The sequence below is a fragment of the Harpia harpyja genome, chromosome 12 (assembly GCF_026419915.1).
Source record: "Harpia harpyja isolate bHarHar1 chromosome 12, bHarHar1 primary haplotype, whole genome shotgun sequence".
NCBI classification, from domain to species: Eukaryota; Metazoa; Chordata; class Aves; order Accipitriformes; family Accipitridae; genus Harpia; species Harpia harpyja.
Genome location: NC_068951.1, coordinates 31,643,910 through 31,658,208, shown reverse-complemented (window position 1 = coordinate 31,658,208; position 14,299 = coordinate 31,643,910). Strand labels below are relative to the sequence as shown.

The 14,299-nt window shown below is 46.3% G+C and overlaps 1 protein-coding gene across 1 annotated transcript; it reads right to left on the bottom strand.

Moving 5' to 3' along the window:
- Positions 1-4,138: 4,138 nt before the first annotated feature.
- UTS2B (urotensin 2B) lies at positions 4,139-13,693 on the bottom strand. The gene is made up of 5 exons (XM_052804019.1): positions 13,451-13,693; positions 11,079-11,180; positions 8,020-8,057; positions 6,546-6,639; positions 4,139-4,795 (listed from the first exon to the last, which is right to left on the bottom strand). The coding sequence occupies exons 1-5, from the start codon at positions 13,572-13,574 to the stop codon at positions 4,770-4,772; spliced, it is 384 nt and encodes a 127-aa protein (XP_052659979.1). The 5' UTR covers positions 13,575-13,693; the 3' UTR covers positions 4,139-4,769.
- Between the last annotated feature and the right edge of the window lie 606 nt (positions 13,694-14,299).

Sequence of the window (14,299 nt, the reverse complement as noted above, 5' to 3'; positions counted from 1 at the left end):
CAGCAGTCCATGAAAAGCAGACAGTTTGCTTTGCACATTTCTTTCAAGAGGGTGTTTGTTTGGTAGATGAAGGGAGGATTTAACAGTTACGGGACAAACGTAGAATTTATTTGAACTGCTGTTCAGGAGAAGATGTCTACTGACTTCACCAGGAGTTAGCGTGAATAAGAACTGTGACGATACCTTAGTGTTTGTCATGATGGTTTTAGTAGTCTTCCTCTTATCTCTGCACCATATTTAGACATGTTTTCATCATATGGCAGATCCTGAAATGTGGTAAGACTTCTAGTTTCCTCCTCTAAGCTGATGAATACATTTCACTCCTCCCTATGCATAACGTAGGATAGCGTCCAAATATGAAGTCATCTACTTCCTAGGCCATCTGCATCATATGCCTTATTTTAGCCTCTTGATGTGTGCATGGGGCATAATCAGACATCCAACTCTAAAAGTTCAAGTATTTCTCACTCTGGTAAAATGTAAACATGTCCTCTCCACTTCATTTCAGAGTAAAACAGGTTATCTTAAATCCTGTTTCATGCTTTTCACTTCTTTCCAGGCTACAAAATATAGCTGAAAAGAGCTGTTTGCTGACTTCTCAATGCTCAGATTCCTAGCTGATGTTTTCTAAACTCACATGCTCCATCTTGGGCTTTGGTCCATGTCAGCTAAATTCCTTGGATTGCTCTTCTTGGGTGTAAATCATCCTTAGCATTGCAAAGGAAGATCCATTGAGAAAGGGATTATGCAGGACTAAGAAAAAAAAAATTATTCTTGCCAAACCCCCTGTGTTAGGCAGAGAGTAAGGCTGGAGATGGGAATTAAGCGCTAATTTCCTAATGTTACATGAGGCACCAAGCACCTGGCCATTAGCTAGCAACAAGGGGAAAAATACAGTCGGCGTCTGGGTCAGCTACAGGAAAGGAGTTGGGAAGTCAATGAGTCTTCGAAGTTAAAGCTATTGTGAGGATGGGGACTTTGGGGCAATTACCCCGGATCAGGCCATGGTGGGAGATGAGGGTCCCACTCAGAAGGGCAGGTAGCATCCAATTCATGTCTGAGAGGGACCAGTGCTCAGCCATAGCAGGGGCCTTTCCCACTTTCCTTCTTGCTTACAGCCCTGCCTTGAGACCAGGACTGGCCCAGCCACAGAAAGTTTGCAAGAAACTTTGCTTTTCTTGACATTCCCAATATAGGCTAATGCTGCTGAGCGCAGCTGCACAAACCAGTGAGTCACATCAAGAGGTGCCCCCATCTTTCCCATCAAGCAGAGCACTCTCTAGCTGAGTTAGGTGATCATTCCTCCTTTGGTGGGTGAGTTGTCAGTACTTGTGTGTGAGGTGAAGCACCGCAGATGCTTTCCAGGCCAAGCTCTTGAAAGCTATAGAAAGAAAGAAGGGCTGTAAGCCCATATGTGGTCATCGTGGGGTTTTGGTCCCTGCTTTTCCCCTGATCCCACTCCTCGTTTTCTGCCTTTAAGCTCACAGGTGAAGGCTCTGAGAGCTGGATCGAGTGGGTGCATGTAGTCTAGCTGACTTGAGACAGGATTTTCTGTCCGTGCTAGAAGGAAGTCTGCAAATGCAGTCCCAGGCAAGCCCAGACCCTGTCCTCTGCAGTGCACTGCCACCACCTACCCTGAGCCCACCCTGCAGTTTAGTAAACAGTTATCTTCTTGCACTGAGCTCATGCAGACAGCCTGCAGATAATCTGCTTGCAAGGTAGCCATATGTATGGGGCATGGGCAGATTATGGAAGTGATGACCTGACCACTTATACAGCTGTCTGTCAAAAGCAGCATGGACAGAGTCATTGCGTGATATATTTTGGGAGACTCAGATCAGAGGAATCCAATGCTAACACAGAGGCTTTGCGAAGACACTGCTGGATCATAAAAGTATTTAACAGTTGGTAGGTATTAGCCTGGGCTTCCAAATAAAGAGGGGTTTTAAAGCCTGTAAGTTGTGTGCAGAAATGCCCTCCATCTGAAGGGTGAGGTGAAAGCAAAGCAGGACAGAGGTGTCCGTGGTGGTGTTGCGTGGAACTGGGAGCTGGAAGCTTCAGTCCCGCTCTTGGCTCCCACCTCACTGTGTGGATTACTTGGGAGAAAGCAACAGCCTTTCTGTTCCTCTTCCCCATCCACCACAGAGCACACTGAGACCTTCTGTGGCTCAAAAAGCACTCTTTAAAATCCATAAGTTGGCAGGGGCTGTTTAAAATATGATGATGTCTGAAAGGCTGAACACCACAATTTGTTTTTGTAGACAATATTGGATAGCTTCAGTCATTGTGCATAGCATGGAGGTCAACAAATGTGAAATGAGGATATACAGCAGCATCCGTTGCACGCTAGATTTGCCCTGTGCTGCCTGTTTGCAAATCCGTTCAGATGCCTGTGAGGATTTTCTGCTAATAAATCAACACGGTCTGCTAGAATGTCTAAGGGAAATCCCTTTAATTATTGCCTGTGGGTCATTAACTTTAGCAAGAGCGACTGCCCAAGCATGGGTAAGGTGTGAGCAGCCATGATGTGGAGGTGGCACCTGAGGAAGAGTTTCTGTTCTGCGCGTTTAGGAGAGAGGACAGGACCCCCACAGTGATGTGTTGAGGGTGAGTTGAGGGAGAGCATCACCACCTTTGCTTTGAATTAGTAAATGAATTGCATTCAACACTTATTCATCACTCCAGCAGAAGCAGCTAACACAGCAACATATAGTGCCTGTGAGGAAATAGTGGGGTAGTCTGGGTACCATGAGCACTTGAGTAACTGTGCCGATAGGATGTAGCACACCATGTGGGCTACAGATCACTGCTAAGCAGCATGGTGCATTGCACTCCAGGAAATTCCTGTGTGTAGGATCAGAGCAAGCTGTTAAATAGCCACAGACGCTGTATTCCTTTTCCTGACTTGCCTATGAGCTGTCAGACCGGGTCGGCAAGGCACGGCTACAGCTAGCAGGTAACAGATGGAGCCTGCTGCTCTGGCCTTTCATTGCACTGGGATTTCCTGCAAGCTGAAAGCATCTGAGCTGAACGCCAGCTTGGGGCACTCAGTGCAGCTCTTGTAATACACCTCCCTTTCAACTGGAGCACCAAACTCTTAAGGAAAGAGGGACCCTTCTCTTGGCAATAGGCTATAATTTTTTGCTGGATTTGGTGCTGTTGTCAGGGTATGTGAAAGTATGCTCCCGCATACCTTTTCACTTACACAAAAGCAACAGAAAATGGGAAATGTGTTCTGAATCACTATCAAGGAAATAACAAAGAATTAATGTTAACAGCAAACTGTATTTTGCATGTCATTAGACCTCACTGATATAATCAAGCTGGTTTTATTCCATAGATGCTGGCTTTGGCCTGTAATAGGATGAATAGATCTCCTGTTAATGAAGTATGTACAAGGTACTGCTGTGGTAAGCGTGCGCCTCTTGCCAGAGCCCAAGGCAATGAATGTAGCACGGTAATTACAGCTTTGGGAGAGGTAAAGTTTTGAAGAATATGTAGTATGCAAGCTACAGTTAAATAGCATGACTCGACTGGGCTGGAGAGACAGTTCAATTCTAGTCAAAATCAGTCCACACATTCACAGTGGCTATCAGATTCTGCTCTTATTTACACTGTTGGAAACCTCAAAGGTAACATCAGGATTTATTCTGCACCCTTGGGAACATGGTCCTTTGTTTTTGCAAATAAACATGGATAACACGACTTAAGATGAATATACGTAGGAACCACTGATGGATTGTGATCTCTTCCTTTTGGACAGGAGCAGACATAATTCTGCAGTAGAAAAAGCCAGCCAGCATCTGCACTGACCAGCCAGATGAGCCAAAAATCTCTGCCAAAACATCTCTTTGGGGTGAGTAGGCAAAAATCAGTGAGTCTGGTCCAGTCCTATGAGGATAGCAGCTCACACATACCCATGAGGAAGACCCAACTCTCATTCCTAATTCTGGTCAAAAGGAAGGGCCTCTTCCTCAGGCACATTAAAACAGGCTAGTGTTGCTATACTAGGTGTTTAATGGGAGCCTTTTTTCCATTGTAAGCTTCACATGAACATTAAGATAACAAGAGCCTACATCAAGGCAAATGTGCTGCCCTTTGGGCCTCTTCAGGGGGTGAGAAAGAAAACAGCACGTGCTTCTGTGCAACAGAAAATCTTTATTGGAATGACATCCAAAGGATCCAGACTTCTGTGCCTGTCCTCCCCCAAACCTACTGTGTACGCTGACGGGACACAGCGAGGAACAGCTCTGGCTCAGCAAGCCGAGGCAGGCAGCCCTGAGCCCTTCCCATTACACCCAGTCTGCCTTCCTGTCCCAACAGCGGGTGTTAGGTCACCGCAGACCTGCTCGTAGGAGGCGACGGGGAATGCCGACACCACCATGAGCAACATCTGCAGATGTGGGCAGAGGCCCAAGCTCAGGGGAACTGACTGAGTGTTTGGTGCCTCGGGGGATCTGGTGAGAAGGGGAAGAGTGTACAGCGGCAGCAGACTGAGTGGCACGCACAGGACAGCAGGGAAAGTGGGGAAGCATCTTCCAAGTAGAAGATGACAGTAGGTTAAACCTGGAAGGAAGGAACAGTGAAGAGTGGTAGTGGGCTACCAGCTCCTGTCACGGTCCCTGTTAGACTTGGTTGTGATGCGGGCATGGAGGATGGCATCCAAGTTAGCAGCACGATGAGAGAACAGAACAAACTCTTAACACATCAATACCCAGCAAGTAAGTTTGGGGAAGGGCTCATCTTCGTCCTCCAGTCCTGGCAAGCCTTCAGATGCAGTATTTCCAAAAGCAGGCTGGGAAGAGATACAAGAGAAGGATGTTAGCATCCAAGGGACTTTTTCCAGCTTCCTGCTCTAGCCCTGGAGTGGGTTTCAAAAGCCCCATGTCTCGAGAGAGTTAGGGTGTGAGGCCAGCACTGTGGTTTCTGGGCACATCTCAATAACCAGCTTTGACTTCATATAACACCTCTAGAAGGTGTTTCTTTTAGCTGCATATAATGTAAATAAGGGGTCTAAAAGTTGTTTCCATGTTGCTTGATTTATAAGGGTTCGCTTTTCCTTTTGCTCTACTTCAGCAATATCAGGAATCTGCTTTTTCTTTCTTGTCTACTGGCCAGCAGTTTTGCTGCCTCAAGAGACGTGTGCAGGGTTTTTCACCCGTGGCTGACTGGAAGAGCAGGATACTGACTTGGAGAGACCAAATCTGGTCCTTACAATTTTTTTTAAAACCCAGTCACTCTATCACTCTGCTGCTAACTGTCCTGCAAACAACATTGATCTCTGTGAGAACTTCTAAGGAGACTAGATTAGGGAAGTATGTACATTTTGGTGTTGGAAAAAATAGCTGTATCACCAGCATGCACTGTTCTTTGAATCCTGTGTAGGTCTCCTATTCTCAAGTATGAGAAGAGATTTCTACCTGGTTTTTGAAAGCAGGATCTTGGGAGAAAGCTTCTACTGAATCAGCAGTGCTCAGGCTGAAACACGAGCTCCTCCCAGACTGGAAGGACTTTAGATGAAGGCAAAGATTCTCTGTTTTAATTTCTGGCAGAATCTGATTTAAACCTGGCAGGGGGAAGTAGTTTTATCTACATTTGAACCTTCCAGAATGGTGGGGGCATGAATTAGATTAGCCAAATTAATGACAGCCTCCAGGGTTGCTTATAAATTGCAGATTGTCTAAGGATCACCTAAGTACTTAAGCAAGCCTTGCACAAAGGGATTTTCTCTTGGCTGTCTGGCAGGTTGTCAGCTTGCACATGCACAGAGCATGTGGGATAAAGGCAGAACTAGCTCTTTTGTTTTTAGGCCAAATCTGTCATCAGTGACTTCTGGTTTACAGGTGCCCCTGCTTTGTGGAGGAATCCACTGAAAGCCAGCGTGAAGGGCATTGTCCATGTGCTTGTCAGGGGCAGTCTTGCAGGACCACTGGCGCGATATGCTCTTGAGTCACTGGATACAGACTGGACAAAGCTTGGAGACCAATTGGGGGACCTATCAGATCTTAGTTCCCTGCATTCTTGGTTGATTTCCACATCCTTTTTAGCTGCTTTTCAGCAGCAGAAACAAGTGCTCTTTTTTTCTCTGTAGGGAGGCAGTGACCTTGGCAGAGGGGAACGCATGCAGCCCACATGCCTCATTATGCCTTCAGCACTAGCTTTGTGCCCAGAGCAAAGCGACGGGTGCGCTGTGGGGATGTGTTCATACAGAACTCACCCCCTCCAGGACAGGCACTCGTTGCTCATATAACCCCATGTTCCTCTGTGAAAAGAGGGATGCAACACTGACTGCCTCCAGTGAGGTCCTGGGTGTGCAGACCCGGGTATCTGCCCTGACAGCAGACAGGGTTAGGTACACGGTCCTTCTCAACAGCTGCTAAACCAGCCAGCCATTAACAAGAGAGGGCCAGGACTGCTAGAAAAGCTGCCAACCTGTTTTTCAGCATATTTGGGGCATGCTTACTGTCACTGCCTTTGTTGCAGAAAGGAAGCCATGGAGATGAGAGCTGGACAGGATGGCTGCAGGGCTCTAACCCAAAACCTACCACGTTTTTTGGGCTGGGATGCTGAGAGACTTTCCAAGGCATAGGCCACCTCTGACCCTTCCTCAGTTGAGAGCTGATCCTTCAACTTCTCCAGCTGTTTAAAAACAAACACAGCAGTAAAGAAATGCCCCATCATGAGGAGCTCCACAGCATGCTGGCAAGCGCAGGGCAGCTCAGAGGCAGGAGGTACAGGCAGCCTGGCTGACAGCATCACTGGGGAGGACAGGGTCTTCTCTGGAGTGGGACCGTTCCAGGAGGAGCTGCCTTTGGAGCACTCACACCTCTTCATGTCCTCCTCCATTAAGCTGCTTGTTTGGTGGCAGCAGTGAAGACACTCTCTGCTCTTCCCCCCCACACCCCAGGGTGCAAACCCCTGTGGAGAGGAAGCTGTGTAGAAGGATATTGCACCACTAAGAGTCAAGTCAGTGCTGGGGCAGGAGGTCTCTAGGCATCCACCCACTTCAGCAGAGAGCATCACTTCTCCATTGCTCTGTGTTGACCCTCCGCTCCCTCCCCCCCCAGTTCTTGCTAACTTCCCTTGGTTATAATGTGGAAAGTCCATGGTATTTTTCCTCCATCTGTAGCTACTCTTTTCTAGTAGACTGGGAACATCTACAGCCATCATCTAAACTTCTGCTCTGGCAACGCTGCTCCCAGGAAGCCAGAGCTTAATGTCCCTCAGCACTGGACTGAGGGACTAGGGTAGGAGCTGGCAGCCTCCCATCTGGCATGCCACACTGTAATTTTTCAGTCTGAAGTGAAAAGTGCCAAGTGGAACCCAGCAGGATCTCCAGGATCCATGTGTACCACTGGACCTGGCCTGAGAAAGAGGAAAAAGGGCTTCCATTGCTTGCGGGGTTTGGGGCATAGTGGGAGCATGTCAAGGTTGCTGCACACCTTTCCCTGTTCCTGGGCACTGGGTGTAGTATGGATCTTCCTCTTGCTATCTGTGTGTGTGCACGCTCTGCTCAGCACAGCAGGGCTCTGACCCTGGGTAGGGCCACCTTTACTAGTAAAGAGCCCAGAAAAAAATCATTCTGGATTAAGTGTGCAGTGGCTATCCCTCTAACTTCAACCCATTACCTAGTGCAGCCAGCTGATATAATGCCTAGGAAGGCAGCATGACCGCCTCTTCACCCTCCCTTTTCTTCCATGGAGATTTCCTTTGGCATTTATTTTTTTCCTGGCTTGGCCTTTGCTGGCCTTTCACTCGTGGCAGAGGCAAGAGCTGCCTCAGCTTTTATTGCACTAGTCTATAGCCTTGCTCTTTTTTTTTTATCTTTTCCAGCTTGTGCAGCCATTTAGCCCAGGTTCTGCTTTTCTCTTTGTGTGATACATGCTTACATTATAGCAGCAGAATGAAGAGTAGCAGCATGCAAAGATAGAAGAATAGGGCATAAAGACAGTATGCACAATTGTTTAGCTATTCATACAACAGTATGCATATATGTGTCTGTGCATTTGCTCCTCTCACCTGTTCAAGCTCTTCAAATTTCTTTGCCAGCTCCCAGTCTGTGAGAAGGGAGAGAGTAGCATCAGTATCTGCATTGCTTCCCAAAGCCCAAATCAAAAACAATTTCTTAATTTAACCTCTTCATGGGTTGACGAGAAAAGACCTAGTTATCATTTAATTCCTGTTAGTGATCTCCAAATCTATGGTAGCAGAATCAGTGACAGAAAAGCAGGCTTTTGCTGCTGAATTCTATGGGACTTTACCCTAATTCTCCATTATGAGGGAGGCTTCTTTATCGTTCACCAGGCTCTAGGGGAATTGGCCCAACAAGGTCACATACTGTGTGACACCAACTCAGGTGAAATTCTTTGCTATTTTTTAATTTTTATCCTGATAACAGTAAATCTCTAATGCTGGCTTTTCTGTCACTGGCCTTTTACATGAACGCCCATTGCTTCCTTTAAGACTTGTTTATCCTCACATCACCCATGCAGGCAGAAGTCAGAGGACACAGATTTAGCCTAGCATAATTTACTGCTTCATAAGTCAGCAAACATCAGGGTTGGCAGAGTGGATCAACAGGAAAAGTAACATAGCAGTGAGTGCACGGATTCCACAATTCTAAATGTTAGGGGAGCACAGGGACCTGGGGACCAGCTTCATAGGTCAGACTTAGAGATCTCAAGGCTGAGCAGTACCGTACTAGACTGTCGGATGAATGCAGACGGATGAATTAACTGCCCTGAGATATCCCATCCAGGACAAGGGGAGAGTTAGGTGCCTATGAATGGGATCTAAAACCTCCAGCTGAGTTGGGAAGGTCCTGGACTAGCAATAGGGAAAGCTGAAGGAAGTGATAGGGGGATTTCAATCTCGCTCCTCTTGAGGACTGAGGTGTCTTATTCTAGACTCAAACTGATGTCAAAACCAGTTAATTTTTTTAATAAAATAGATGAAACAATGGAAAGCACCATGACAGAATGAGCTCAGTCAAAGCTGAGTGACTGGACTACAGCAGTTCTCCTGGCAGGGGAACGCAAAGTGATCAGCTGGTTTTAAGTGCCAGTTTGGGAAAAAATGCACTAAAATAAGTAGAAGAGCCAGGAAAGAGCTAAATAATGTCTCTGCTGGGCCCCACAAGAAAGCCAAAAACCAGCCCCGGAGCTGCCTCCTTTGTCTGCTCCTAACATGGCAGCAGGCGTTGGTCTGCATTTCCAAGGGGATTTAGGACATAATTCCCCCTGATTTCAGATATGACTTCAGCATACAGACACATCGCCAGACTTGGGCTTTTTTTTAAAACGTTTGAAACCAAGCAGGAGGGTGCCAAGAAAGAGATGACTGCCTTCTCAGTTTCTCCTTCGAGAAGGAAACAATTCAGTTGAAAAATCCTGAATATTTTCTGACAGATATTCATCCAACAGAAAAAGCAGCAGTTCCTAAGTAAAGCCATTACATCAGGGCTGGGTTTGAGAGATGGTCTGTGGATGGGGATGGGCTGGGAGTCAGGACGTGGGGGCTCTCTTGCTGGCACTGCCAGCCATGACCTCAGGCAGATTCCTCTTAAGCGTGTCTTTACATATCCACAAGGTAGAGACAGCCAGGCCTGCATATCTACAAGTCAAAAGTGCCACTTATGATATTATTGTTATTATTATTATTATTATTATTATATACATTTTTACCTCTTTCAGAGTTTCAAGTGCCTATTTTGGCTTGACTTTCCGCAAACCGTAAGCTTGGCCAATGACTGCTATGAATAGAAAATGAACAGTGGTCGAAATTTGGAACAGATTATCTCAGGCAGGGGGAAGGAAGTTAATTTATGGATGAAGCCTTGAGAAACTGCCTGCTGTAAATCCTCTGTCTGTGCTCTGCTCGGAGATTCATTATATTCAATTGTCTGGCATAAAATGCAGCCTTTCCTCTAGGAGTAATAAGTGCAATAATCCGTAAACCAATCATAAAAATGTTATTTCTTGAATGCATCCCCTTTGCAAGAAGAATGCCTTTGTTAGTATAAGGACTTGATTTATTTGTGTTTATTTATTTGTCCCAGGATTGTTTAACCACTGCCTCACTGCATTAACAAGGGGCTGGGGAAGAGCACTGAGTGATTTTGACAAATGGATTTTCATAACAGAATTTTTGCTGGGCCCCATTCTCGGCTGTTTTCACAGGGAAGGGCAGCTTCCTGCTCTGAGACCACCACATACAGCCCAAACCCTCCCCCGGCTGTGATGGCCGTGGGAATAGCTGACCCCTGTAATCTATATGGCGCTTGTGATCGCTGTGTGTAATGTTATGGAAAGCCCAAGCTTCTCTTCAGCGGGTCTGAGTTTAGCCACATGCGGGTGGCTTGAAATTTGGTGTCTGTTCACAGAGCACAGACAGGAAAAGCCTCCACGTGGCCTGTCTTTGGCCTCTCCGCTGTGTGGGAAAACCCCGTTGTCTCAACCTCTTCCAGCAGTAGCAGGGGCTTGGGCTCAGAGAGGAGGTCCCACTACCCTCGTCCCAACCTACACTTGATGCCAAGGGATCTCAGCCGTATTCTCTCTGCAAAATCTTGATGCTGCCCCACTGCCCCATGTGCTCACAAGATGCTGCCCCACTGCCCCATGTGCTCACAAGATGCTGCTAGTTTTAGCGTACCAGCAAGACACTGAGCTGTCTCTCAAAAGCACATGGGGCTGTATGGGGTGTGGGTGGAGAGGTGACTCCCAAGGCTGGCCCATGCCCCAGACATAGTACACAATGTCTCAGGGATAGCGGGGGCACAGGGACTCGGCAGCATCTCTTCTTGTTATAACTTACGTACACGTACATGCTCCCTCACCAGCTCAGTGTCGAGTGTCTGAGAATCTAGGGTGCGTGGGTTTGGGCAGCTTTACATTGCATTGGAAAAGCAGGTCCAGGAGCCCCATGATGGAGAACACCTGACACTAATCACATGTAGGCACCATACCGGGTGCTTCCACTTTCTGAGCAGTTGATATTTCTGAGGAACCTGAGGAGCAGGTTCCTTGCATTCATGCAAACACAGGTTCAAGCAGCTGAGATTTCCCATCCCCTTCACTTACCAATATTTTCCGGTCTCCGCCATGCAAGTTTCTTATTAAGAAGCAGAGTCAGCAGTGTGTCCTCGTGATTTGTGTCTTCTCTCTCCGGAAGCACCCGGTTCTCTGCAGCACATAAAACACACCTTTCTCGATTTCTAATGACAAACAGGATGGACTGTCCAGCCCCCAACATTAAAAGAAAAATTAAGAAGGTTAAGAAGTGGAAGGAAAATGTCTCCTGTCAGCACTTCAGCAGCGTGGAAGGAGCTTGAGGGAAGAGGAAGATGTGTGAGCACAGAATAAAATGCCCAGGCAGTGAGGGCTGCGCAGTGAAAAGGTGCAGGATGGGAAAGCCCTCCCTGCTAGCTCCAGGCTGCTGGCCAGTCTCACTGCAGCCTCATCGGCATGGCTGGCTGCAGAGAGCTGGAGACATCACCTTGATTTAGACAGTCCTGACCTCTTCTGCAAGGCAGATGTAGCGGATGCCTCCACAAAGCCAGACAGCAACCCCCGAGGTATCCTCTTCTCAAAACTGCAGGTGTTCCCCCCACTCACACCACCCACTTTCCCAGGGCTGATAGAGGTGGGAACCCGCTCCTTGTGAGGGCTGACGTGTGGGTACCGCAGCTGAAAAGCCCTGCAGCCTCGCAGTCTGTTCTAGCACTCACTCAGCCTTGGGGCTGCTCTGTCTGCTTGCCGGTGGTATTAAAGGATTCTTCCTCCACAGAGCCAAAGTGTGGGGGAGTTTAAAGCAAGCCTCTTTATTCCTGAGGAAGCCTTTTACAGTAGCTGTAGGCCATGCAGAATTTTTCTGTCTTCCAGGAAAAACCTCCCCAGGCTGCTGTCCTAAAGCAATTTGGACCTCTCTATGAGGTCCCTTTAGGGAACTTTCTCAGTGGTTTTGCTTCAGTGGTTGTGGCTATGCCCTCAAATGAATGGTTGTGAAGGGCAAGGGTTCAGCGGAAACCAATGGACACATGGGATGGAACTAATCAGAGCCCTGAAGGCTCTGAGACCCTCCCAGCTCTGCTGAACAGATTTCCAGAATCATCTGAAACTTGAATGCTGCATTCTTTTTTGAGAATTACAGAATGGAAGCCAGACTTGACAGGAAGAATGGCCATTCCCCAAAATCTTTGGTCTGAACATCCCTGCCCCACACCCTACAAAGCCCTGTAACATGCCTACAGAATCCATGGAAAATACTAAGAAATTATGCAGAAGGTCTTATTTTCTCTTCTTCCAGGATCTTTAGGACTTCTGCTCACTCCTTTCAAGGAGGTGAGAAAGGAGAAAATGGTCTCATATAGCCATCAGCCCTACATAGCTGTGATGGGATGAATGCAATTATTTTTTATACATGTGAGACAAAACATTGTACCAGATGAGCCTTAAGGGCATTCAAGAGTATGTGGGAATCAGCTCCATTAGCTCAAGTCACATAAATCTGCAGAAGCAGAGGGGCCCTGGCCAAAGTGATGCTCCAGGTATTTGGCCAGACTCAACCCTGCCTCACACTGCGGCTGAAGCCGCTGGTCCTGATTGTGATCTCTAGAAATAAACCCGAGGGAGTTAGCAGAGCTACACACTGTGTAAAACTTGCAGTTAGCGTGGAGTGCTATAAACCTCATTCCTAAGTCTGAAAGACAGTTACGATTTTATAACAGCTACTTTTAGTCATTTGGGGGATTTGCTACAGAAAAAAAACCACTATAAACACTTGAGTAAAAACTAAACAGAAGCAGTATTTAGATAGAGTGGCCTCAGGAATGTTTTGGTTGTCATTAGAAAAATAAATAGGTGATATAAGAGGAAAAATCATTTGAAAAGCAATGTTATTTTCAAGCCTATATTTAGCTGCTCTTTTTTTTTCTCCACTGCTAAGTCTCTTTAAGAAAGAAGATTAATGATTGACATCTCCCTGCAGAATAAATTCAAGCTAAGATTAATTTAAATTATGGGAGAAGAACATATAAAAAGAAGTTTTGTGAATAAAAAAAGTTCAGCAGCACCCTACTACTGACATTTATGAGCTGTCAAATCTCATATGGTACATACTGGAATTGCTACTCTCTGATATTTTAATGTTTTTCTTTGGAAATTTTCTTTTTGGGAGAGAAAGAGCTACCCTTACCAGATTTCACCAGATCTGATATTTTTACTGATTAGCAGAATGTGTCATACAACCAGCTGCAGACCAGGACAGCTTTAGCTCATGCCAATATGAACAAGTCTCTGGGTAGCACCCATGTTAATTGATTGCTTAGTATAGCTCAAGGTTCATTTTATTTTCTTTCACAGATAAGCAAGGATTGCATTGGCCATGACAAGCAGCAAAGCAAAGCAAAAAGATAGCTACCTACCTGTGTCATCTAGTCTGTTTTGCAGCTTACCTTGTAGTAAAAAAGGCTCTCCATGTGTAGACGGGACATACACAGTGATGGTCAAGATGGTTAGCACTCCAAGGAACAGCTGGACAGACCACATCTTGTCCACGTTCCCACCACCCAAAAGCATTCTTCCTTCAGGCACGGTGGAGGACTTCAATGCAACCCAGTGCCAGATGAGCTCACTTTTAAGAGGCAGTGGATGTGCTGTGATTGCAAATGGCCTTTGGAGGAGGGGAGAAAAATATCTCTTGAGATATAATTCAACCTGTCAATATGATTCACTCCTTTGGGAGTGGACAGAACAACCCAGTAACGGATGTCAGATGGAACCTGTTCAATACATCTCATATCAGACTGATCTAATGAATTCTGATGTTCCCACAGGCATGCACTGTCCACACACATTGATATACATTCCATACATACATACATTAAAAATATTTTTCGGGGCTGCTGCTTTAATGATGTTCAGACATGAGGACTCCCACATTAGCAGGGAAGATTTGTCTAACGTTCAAGTTGCCGTATGTCATCAGTTTGGACAGAATCAGGTTAATGGGTTTTCGTAATTTATCATCTCACTTCCTAGTGCCTATATTAATTAATGTGAGATATAATGAGTGCTGAAGTGGTGGGAAACAGAGGGGGAGAGCTCTTTTCATTTGACTGATTGGAGTATGTTGAGTGTGTCTTGCTCACCGTGACTTATGCCTTTGTCAACGGGAAAGGCATCACACCCTATTTTGGGATTATGTCTGAGTGGGGGAGTGCAGATTTGGCAGCAGCTATGGAATACATCAAGGATGGGCAACTGTCTTCAGTTTTTTCTTGGGGAAAAAAAGAAGTGGAAGG

Excerpts from the sequence above, each read along its gene's own strand:
- UTS2B (XM_052804019.1), bottom strand. The coding sequence starts at position 13,574 with ATGCTTTTGGGTGGTGGGAACGTGGACAAGATGTGGTCTGTCCAGCTG. Across the intron at positions 11,181-13,450 it reads AGAGCCTTTTTTACTACAAG|AGAACCGGGTGCTTCCGGAG; the intron begins GTAAGCTGCAAA and ends TATGTGCTGCAG. Across the intron at positions 6,640-8,019 it reads AATTTGAAGAGCTTGAACAG|CTGGAGAAGTTGAAGGATCA; the intron begins GTGAGAGGAGCA and ends GTTTTTAAACAG.